This window comes from Poecilia mexicana, unplaced genomic scaffold, assembly GCF_051168715.1.
Source record: "Poecilia mexicana isolate PSO_F unplaced genomic scaffold, ASM5116871v1 scaffold_9, whole genome shotgun sequence".
NCBI lineage: Eukaryota > Metazoa > Chordata > Actinopteri > Cyprinodontiformes > Poeciliidae > Poecilia > Poecilia mexicana.
The window spans coordinates 369,244-378,862 of NW_028263378.1; the positions used below are offsets into that span (position 1 = coordinate 369,244).

General features: G+C 49.2%; 2 protein-coding genes across 2 annotated transcripts; one reads left to right on the forward strand and one right to left on the reverse strand.

Moving 5' to 3' along the window:
* Positions 1–3,765: 3,765 nt before the first annotated feature.
* On the reverse strand, positions 3,766–5,963 carry LOC106908284 (inactive phospholipid phosphatase 7-like). Its single transcript, XM_088008529.1, has 4 exons — positions 5,696–5,963; positions 4,942–5,264; positions 4,680–4,861; positions 3,766–4,609 (listed from the first exon to the last, which is right to left on the reverse strand). The coding sequence occupies exons 1-4, from the start codon at positions 5,872–5,874 to the stop codon at positions 4,403–4,405; spliced, it is 891 nt and encodes a 296-aa protein (XP_087864655.1). The 5' UTR covers positions 5,875–5,963; the 3' UTR covers positions 3,766–4,402.
* A 1,909-nt stretch (positions 5,964–7,872) lies between these two features.
* Positions 7,873–8,851, forward strand: brd3os (BRD3 opposite strand). The gene is made up of 2 exons (XM_088008535.1): positions 7,873–8,168; positions 8,249–8,851. Exon 2 carries the CDS (start codon positions 8,323–8,325, stop codon positions 8,614–8,616), a length of 294 nt encoding a protein of 97 aa, XP_087864661.1. The 5' UTR covers positions 7,873–8,168; positions 8,249–8,322; the 3' UTR covers positions 8,617–8,851.
* Positions 8,852–9,619: the final 768 nt, after the last annotated feature.

Consider the following 9,619-nt stretch of genomic DNA (forward strand, 5'->3'; position numbering starts at 1 on the left):
CTTTATCTGACTGAATACTTTGGTTTGACGTCCATTCATTTAGGAATTGCATTTCTGTGCAACCCAGACATTTCCCCTAATCTTAAAGGAAATGAAGATCAAAAAAATGTCCCCACTTCACACAATCCCTCCTCCCTCCCGATAGGGTCATAAATAAGGTCATAATTGTCCCCTATATGAGTATATACAAGGACACACACATTCTGGTTTTTACTGCATATTGAGGACCAAGCAGGGCAGAGACCCATAAACCAGGGACCTGCCTTTCTGACTAACCTAGAAACATAGAACACATACAAAGTGGTCTGACTGTTGTGTCCATCAGAAACAGGCTGGTGGTGGTGGGAGGGGGGCGTCTCTGTAGCGCCACCTGAAGGTAAAGTAAAAGTCTAATCAGCTTGTGTCCTGAATGTGTGGGGTATGCAGAGACATTAGCTTCCCTGTTCCTGAGCTGGATGGAGGGAAGGCCAGCCCTGATGAGCCTCTCTGCAGACCTGATGGGTCTCCGCAGTTTGGACCGGCCCGGTTCTGTGGGTGAACCGGACCAGTGTTGGAGTGGCAGGTCCAGAGATGGCACCATCCAGGAACCAGCTGAGATTCACAGTATTAAAAACCAACAAACCTCCTGATCCAGAAATGGAAGAGACAGACCTCCGAGATGGACCTGGTTCTGGAAAATAGCCTGGTTTCTGCTTACGGTCTTTGGTCTGACAGTGGAGAACTTGAATGTTCAAACTGATGATCCAAAAGATAGATGTGTTGCAGAAACTTTGACAGACTAATATTTTATGATTTTATCAAGTCCAATATAAACTTCCTGACCTGAAGCTGAGCAACAGCAACAGCAGAAGCATCGGCTGCAGAGCTTTGAGATGTTAGCAGGTCAGTTTGCTCTCACAACGCTAGTGTAAGCTCACCAATGCTAACAGAAACTGCTAGCATTATGTGATAGAGGTGGAATGTGGCCTCAGACAATTCCTGCTGATCTGATGCGGTTATAGAGAGAAGGAAATCTAGTTTAAATCATTCACATTATACACCGTTGCTTCAGAAAGTTACCGAAAGAAGGAAGCAAACCAAGAACAGCAACATTCACATAAAAAAAATCTTAATCCATAATCTGACAAACACAAAGCAGTTAGACATAAAGACTGAGGACAGATGACAGCTAATGCTTCATTCATTAAACTGGAGAAAGCAAACATTTCTCATTTCACAAGCAGTAAGAGATGGTTAGATTATTTTAAACAGATAAAGTTAGATTCTGTTAATTAAATAAAGTTAAATTATTTTAATTAAATTGTCAGATTATTTTAATTAAATAAAATCAGATTATTTTAACACGTTGAGGTTACAGCTCAGGGCTTTGGCTGAGAATCTGATATAGTAAATAATTTCATCCTATCGAAGCTGAGCAGCAGAATCTGATCTCTGCTTTTAGTTTCTGCTGCAGCGTTTTGGATCAGATGAAGGATTTTAACTGGATTATGAAGAATCATCATCATGGATCAGATTATAGATTATAGATTATCAGTTCCACTGCCGGACAGGATGTTGATCATTTCTGAAGCAAGGAAATCGGTTTAATCTGAGATTTAAATGACATCCTGGTTAAAATAACTCAGAGCTTCTTTACTTGATCAGATCAGTGATCCACTGATCAGGTTCTGTTCAGAGGTTCTGGTCCAGAAACAGTCGGGTCAGAAGAAGCACAACACGTCACTGAGCCGAACTGAAGTACAAACCTCTAAAAATCAGGAACCTGTTCTGAGTGGAGCTGCAGAACCAGAACCGGCCCCAGCAGAACCTGACTTTGAGGCTGAGGATGTACAGGTGAAGAACGAGACGGGCGTTAAGGTGGACTGATGTTAAGGTGGACTGATTTTAAGGTGGACTGACCTAAATGTCAGTCTACATTAAGGTGGAATGACGTTAAGGTAGAATAACAAGGTGGACTGATGTTAAGGTGGTCTGATGTTAAGGTGGACTGACCTCAATGTCAGTCTACATTAAGGTGGACTGACAGTAAGGTGGACTGACAGTAATGTGGACTGACAGTAAGGTGGACTGATGTTAAGGTGGACTGATGTTAAGGTGGACTGACAGTAAGGTGGACTGATGTTAAGGTGGACTGATGTTAAGGTGGACTGACTTTAATGTCAGTCTACATTATGGTGGAATGATGTTAAGGTGGAATAAAAAAGTGGACTGATGTTAAGGTGGACTGACAGTAAGGTGGACTGACCTCAATGTCAGTCTACATTAAGGTGGACTGACTTTAAGGTGGACTGACAATAAGGTGGACTGACTTTAAGGTGGACTGACAGTAAGGTGGACTGACTTTAAGGTGGACTGACTTTAAGGTGGACTGAGGTTAAGGTGGACTGACAGTAAGGTGAACTGACGGTAAGGTGGACTGACTTTAAGGTGGACTGACTTTAATGTCAGTCTACATTATGGTGGAATGATGTTAAGGTGGAATAAAAAGGTGGACTGATGGTAAGGTGGACTGACCTCAATGTCAGTCTACATTAAGGTGGACTGACTTTAAGGTGGACTGACGGTAAGGTGGACTGACTTTAAGGTGGACTGACAGTAAGGTGGACTGACTTTAAGGTGGACTGACTTTAAGGTGGACTGAGGTTAAGGTGGACTGACAGTAAGGTGAACTGACGGTAAGGTGGACTGACTTTAAGGTGGACTGACTTTAATGTCAGTCTACATTATGGTGGAATGATGTTAAGGTGGAATAAAAAGGTGGACTGATGGTAAGGTGGACTGACCTCAATGTCAGTCTACATTAAGGTGGACTGACTTTAAGGTGGACTGACGGTAAGGTGGACTGACTTTAAGGTGGACTGACTTTAATGTCAGTCTACGTTAAGGTGGACTGACGGTAAGGTGGACTGATGGTAAGGTGGAATAACAAGGTGGACTGATGTTAAGGTGGACTGACCTTAATGTCAGTCTACGTTAAGGTGGACTGATGTTAAAGTGGACTGACGTTAAGGTGGAATAACAAGGTGGACTGATGTTAAGGTGGACTGACCTTAATGTCAGTCTACGTTAAGGTGGACTGACGGTAAGGTGGACTGATGTTAAGGTGGAATAACAAGGTGGACTGACCTTAATGTCAGTCTACGTTAAGGTAGACTGACTTTAAGGTGGACTGACTTTAATGTCAGTCTATGTTAAGGTAGACTGACTTTAAGGTGGACTGACTTTAATGTCAGTCTACGTTAAGGTGGACTGACGTTAAGGTGGACTGACGTTAAGGTAGACTGATGTTAAGGTGGAATAACAAGGTGGACTGATGTTAAGGTGGACTGACGGTAAGGTGGACTGACGTTAAGGTGGACTGACGTTAAGGTGGACTGACGTTAAGGTGGACTGACGTTAATGTCAGTCTACGTTAAGGTGGACTGACTTTAAGGTGGACTGACGTTAAGGTGGACTGACTTTAAGGTGGACTGACGTTAAGGTGGACTGACGTTAATGTCAGTCTACGTTAAGGTGGACTGACGTTAAGGTGGACTGACTTTAAGGGCGGCAGAGTGCCCCCTGCTGGACGCTGCTGTCATCATGGAAACCTCATTAAATCTGACTTTTTATTTTAACCACCATCATAACCTCTGACAGACATCAGTGAAGGCCCAGAAACACCCGGGCTGGTTCTGATCTGGTTCTGGTCCGTTCTGACCCGACTCACTCTTCAGCTTCTCTTAATTTCATCAAATAGTAAAAATAAAAGTCATCAGCTGCAGATCTGGAGCACATTTTATTTTTTTATTAAATAACTCTACCCAACCAGAGTCACTTCCTGTTACTGACATTCGCTCATCCAACCCAGTTTAACCAGTACCAAACCAGTTGAAAAAGGTTGACCCTACTGGAACTGGACTGAACTAGTTCAAACTGGTTTGGAGCAGATTTTGTCCCCGCCCCTCCCAAAGTTCTGCTTCCTGTTTTATCTACACGAACCAGTCCAAACTGGGTTTGAACCAGTCTGAACCAGATTGTAAGCAGTTTTTACCAGTTACACCAGTTCAGCCAGCCGATCCCGACCAGAACCTTTCCAACGCAGAGAACAGTCAGAGGCACGAAGCAGCAAGAAAGCCAGACTGGAACCAGTCCTGTTCCAGTCCGACTGTGGTCCAGTTCCGGTCGTGTTCCGGTACCAGTCTGGCTCCAGTCCGCCTGTGGTCCGGTTCCAGTCAGTTTCCAGTACCAGTTTGGCTCTGGTCTGGCTCCGGTCCGGTTCTGGTCTGGCTCTGGTCCGACTCCGGTCGGGTTCCGGTCCAGTTCCAGGCCGGCTCCGGTCCGGTTCCAGTACCAGTCATTCTCCGGTCCGGCTCCACGCCAGTTCCTGTCCAGTTCTAGTCCGGCTCTGGTGTGGCGCCCTCTACACCAGTGGCGCCCAGTGCAGAGAGCCGATGGCCAGCAGCGCCTGGCAGGCGGCCGAGTCGAGCCAGACGGACTCCACCAGGCTGAAGTGCAGGAATCCGAGTGCGAAGCCGCAGCCGACGTCCGACAGGTGATGCTTCCCCAGCAGGACCCGGGAGATGCCCACCAGGAAGGCCCACAGATACAGCAGGATCCGGAGGGGCACCTGGGGGGCAAAGGTCAGCATGGGGTCAGCTCCGCTGAGACGCGGGCGGTGACTAGCGGCGGCCACTCACCGCCAGCACCAGGTGGTTCAGCAGGAAGCGGGACACCATGACGGCCCGGCTGGCGTGGGCGGCAGGGAACGAGTACACATCCAGGGCGACGCGGTCCAGGAACCCTGGGGGGGCGTCCCACGGCCCCCGGCGCTGCACCAGCTTCTGCACGCCCGCGACGGTCATCAGGTCCAAGAGCAGGGCTGGGGGGGTTCAAAGGTCAGCAGAGACAGACAGGTCAAAGGTCAGCAGAGACAGATGGGTCAAAGGTCATCAGGCTCACCCAGCAACAGGTTGACCAGGACTTCCTGTCCCGCCAGCGAGTTGCTGCGCCACAGGCAGAGCAGCGTCCCGCAGAGCCAGGGCAGCGCATGTCCAGAGAAGGCCAGCAGGGCCACCATGGGCCGCAGTGGGGCCCCGGGGCCACGGGCACCCACGCACACGCCCAGACGCCTGGACAGGCTGATGTCGATGGCGAGCAGCGAGTTGATGGCAATGCCGCGGAAGGATGGGTTCAGTTGCATGCAGTCCTGCTCGGGCCAGCGGGACCCGTCTTTCGGAACTGCGTCTCCTGATGTGGCTCCTTCAGAGGAGTCCCTGGACCCCCTGGGGACACAGAGGGACAGATATAAAGGACTGTTGATGAGAACTTTGTCACATCGTCATGGTAACAACATTCCTACATCTCCATGACGGTGACTCTAAAGAACCTCTGACACCAGAACCAGAACATTGAGCAAGAGTGGACGGGGTTTGCCCCCAATCCCTGCTCCACCTGCTGGTGGCAGTCAGAGGGGGCAGGGGTCCTGGCTTCTTCTAGCTCTTACCTCCTAACAGCGGTGGGCGGAGCCTCTTACCTCCTAACAGCGGTGGGCGGAGCCTCTTACCTCCTAACAGCGGTGGGCGGAGCCTCTTACCTCCTAACAGCGGTGGGCGGAGCCTCTTACCTCCTAACAGCGGTGGGCGGAGCCTCTTACCTCCTAACAGCAGTGGGCGGAGCCTCTTACCTCCTAACAGCGGTGGGCGGAGCCTCTTACCTCGCCGCGGCGTCGTCCTGCTGACTTGGCCGTCTCGTGGCGGTTCTCCTCGCTGCTCCGGCCCGCCCCTCCCCGGCAGAGGTTTCTCTGCGGACCGGCTGGTTCAGGGACATGAACTCGGGCCGGTTCAGGACATTATTCCGGTCCCTGGGCCGGCTCCGGGTCTGGGTGCCGGGCATGGTGGCGCTGCAGTGGAGGACTGGGACAGAACCGGGACAGAACCAGAGAAGCTCTGCTATAAATACACCTGCTGGCCTCCTTCTACTGCTGTCAGCTGCTCAGTGTGAGACTGTTGTGTGTGTGTGTGTGTGTGTGTGTGTGTGTGTGTGTGTGTGTGTGTGTGTGTGTGTGTGTGTGTGTGTGTGTGTGTGTGTGTGTGTGAAACCAGAGCTGCAGCTTTAAACTGTTGTGGACATTTTCTTTTTACAGAGTGAAGGAAAACTATTTCAAGCCCAAAGACCCAGAGAGAAAATATTCCAATCAGTATTTATTGGAAGGCTCAGCTCACTGATCATCAGCAGAAACAGCCTGGAGCCGAAGTCAGCTTACAGTTTATAGGGAGAGTTTCATTCATTCACAGAGTTTGATCATGTACTTGGTTACAGAACAGTAAGTACACAGATCTTCACTAGGAGTCAAGAGAGACGAAGAAACAAGTCAATAACTTCACTGTAACCCCAAACCCAGAGAACCTAACTGGCTTCAGAACCTTTTTCATGATCTCATGCTTCACACAAGAATCATAATACTGTTGATTCAGATTCACAGATTTTCCACTGCCAAAGCAACACACTCCATGTTAATCAGGTTTGTTACGTTGAAGTTTTCACCATTCAGTCCCAAGCAGAGCCTCCAAATGAGGCTTCAGACCTCCACCTGTTAGCTCCACCTGTTAGCTCCACCTGTTAGCTCCACCTGTTAGCTAAACCTGTAAGCTAAACCTGTAAGCTCCACCTGTTGGACCTGGAGAATGTCAACATTTTATGTTAAAATTGCCTGCCATACAGAGGTCTGTCACTAAATCTGAAATAAACTGGAACAAACTGGCTAACACTTTAAATTGTCCATCCATCCATTTTCTAAGACTTGTCCCTTAGTGGGGTCAGGAGGAACTGCTGCCTCTCCAGCTAACGTTCTGGGCAAGAGGCAGGGTCATTTGGACAGGTCACCTGTCTGTTGCAGAGCAACACAGAGACAGAGACACACACACACACACACACACACACACCTAGGTGTGAGTGTGTGTGTGTGTGTGCATGGGAGAATTTAGAGAAACCAATTAACCTGACAGTCATGTTTCTGGACTGTGGGAACCCACCATGCACAGAGAGAACATGCAGACTCCATGCAGAAAGACTCCAGGCTGGGAATCAAACCCAGAATCTTCTTGCTGCAAGGCAACAGCTCTACCAACTGCACCACTGTGCAGCCCCTTTAAAATGTGTTGAATGTATTTATAAAAATAATAATGAATTAATTATTTTATGACACTAATCGTAATTAGAGGCTGATTACAGAGAGCTGGTGACCACTTTGTGTCATGGAGGGAACAGTCAAATCATCTGAAATGTGAACAAAAGGAGATGGTTGTTGGTTTCAGGAGGACCAGGGTAAAAGGTCAAAGCGTACTTCCATCATGGGAGAAGAAGTGGAGATGGTGAGGAAGATAAGAGCCTGGATGTTCATCTGGACAAGAGAGGAAGGACCAGAGAAGAAGGAAGAGAAAATCCTTCAGGGTTTGGATCTGCTGTCAGAACCATCAGAACCAGAGCCATCGGAGCCAGGAGCTAAAGAGGCTCAACAGCCTGATAAAGAAGGCTGGTTCTGGTTCTGTTCGGGTTTAAAGAATGCAAAGAAGAATTCTTAATTTAATCAATAAAGTTCTGGCGGAGCGTCTTCAGTCAGAGGCTTCTTCAGAGTCACTGTAACACAGACTGTTACAGGAGATCCTTCCTGCCAACAGCCATCAGCATCTACAATAACTGAAGAATCTGAATTAATGAGTCATAAAATTAGATTCACTAAATTAACGAATCTAAATTATTAATTCAGAACTTTTTTAATTTTATTTTTATTCTCTCTTGATGACGTCACCGAGGGCTCAAACCTCGGCTACTCCTCCGGCGGAAACTTTGTTGCTGTCCTCCGTTGCTACCCGGAACATAACGGAGACGGACGGTTGCTACGGGCAGCTGACGCTGTGTGGCGGCTCGGGGCTAACCGTTAGCTTCTAACGGAGCTAAAAGCCGTTTCAAAGGAGAAGAAACGTCATTAAAACGTCACAGTTCGTATGGTTGATCGGATTAGTTACGTCAGCGCGGCGGTACGTCACCTGTGACGTGACGCATGTACGGTGGAGGATTAGCCGCCAAAGCGCGAAGCTCAGCGTTTTAACGGTACGGCAGCCGGGAGGGACATCGGCCAGAACCATCAGGGGTTCTGTTGGACTTTGGGTCTCTGGGAGGAGCTGCAGGTCAGTCAGACTTCTCATGTTCGGTTCTAGTTCCTGTCTGGATCAGAACCTGCATAAAGTTTCGTCTGCTCCTCCGTCAGGTCACTGATGGGTCGGAACCGAGCCGCTGGACTTCAGAACAGTCCGTGGCCTTCATGGCGGTCCAGGGGTCAGCATGTCGGACCGTGAACCCTCTGTAGATGAACCGGGTCCGGCCGGTACCGTGATCCGGCCTGCTCTGGCGGCAAAGGCCCTGTCGGAACCGTTTGGTCGGCTCCGGTACCGGGACACGTCGCTGCTGATCTGGCAGCAGCAGCAGCTGGAGCTCCGAACCGGACCGCCCGCCTCCTACTTGACCCGGAGCCAGTCCGCCTGGTACAGCAGCTACGGAAACCAGGCGGTACTGGTCCGGAACCGCGCGGCCCAGCAGGGTTCTGAGGGCCAGTCCAGGATTTGCAGCATAATGTAGAGCAGACCCAGGGCCCGCTTCGGCCCAAACCATCAGAACCAGACCGGGGTTGGTCTGACAGAACCGGACAGGTGATACACCCGAACCTCAGCTCCCTGACCAGGTTTAAAAGTTCTGATCCGGGTTGCAGAAGGTTCTGTGGGTTCGGACTGGGCCTATGTGGACCAGCTGGTGAAGACTGACTGGGTTTGGACCGTGACCTCTGACCTTCTGTCTAATAAATCCTGTTTCAGCAGCTGTTGTCGTTTCTTTCTGAAACCAGCAGGGGGCAGCCTTACTTCCAGAACCTCCGCGGTGCCGCTGGTTTCGGATGATGGAGGTCCAATCAGGGCTCGTCTGTCTGCTGAGACTCCGCGGCAGGACTACAGAGACCAGAATGCATTGCAGCCCCAGGCTCTGATTCTCACAGGGAACCAGTTCAGAACCGGTTCTGGTTCTCTGAATCATTTGGTCCAACTGGACTCAAGCTGTTTGTTCTGATTATCAGAACCAAGAAGTGTTTGGACCTCCATCACTTCAAACACGTACAGAAGGGGGCGCTTCCGGTTGGGCCCTGGTTCGGTTGGGTTGGCCCAGGATCAGCTTGGTCAGTTTACAGAAGGTGAGGTCTGAAGGAAACTACGGCGGGCGAAGAGGGACAAATCACCATAGCAACGATCTAAGCATCATTAATGAACCAGAAATATTTTTATGTCAAACTTTAAATGTCCTGATTTTATAAACTATTAACAGCTTTATAAGTTAAACTTCATGTGTCAGTGGGCGGGACTAGCAGACTGAGACCACTTCCTGATTGAAGCAGCCAATCAGATACCAGGATCTGTTCTAGCCACACCCACTGGGTCTGATTTGAGTTTTCATTTATTAAATCATGAATTTTATCTTGTTATATTACAAGATAAATATATTACTAGTGTTAATGACTAACGAGTCATTTGTTGTAATTTGGCCCTCTTCGCTGTCCGTAGGAAAGGGGGCGGGACCAGCTGCTGCTCTGCCAGCC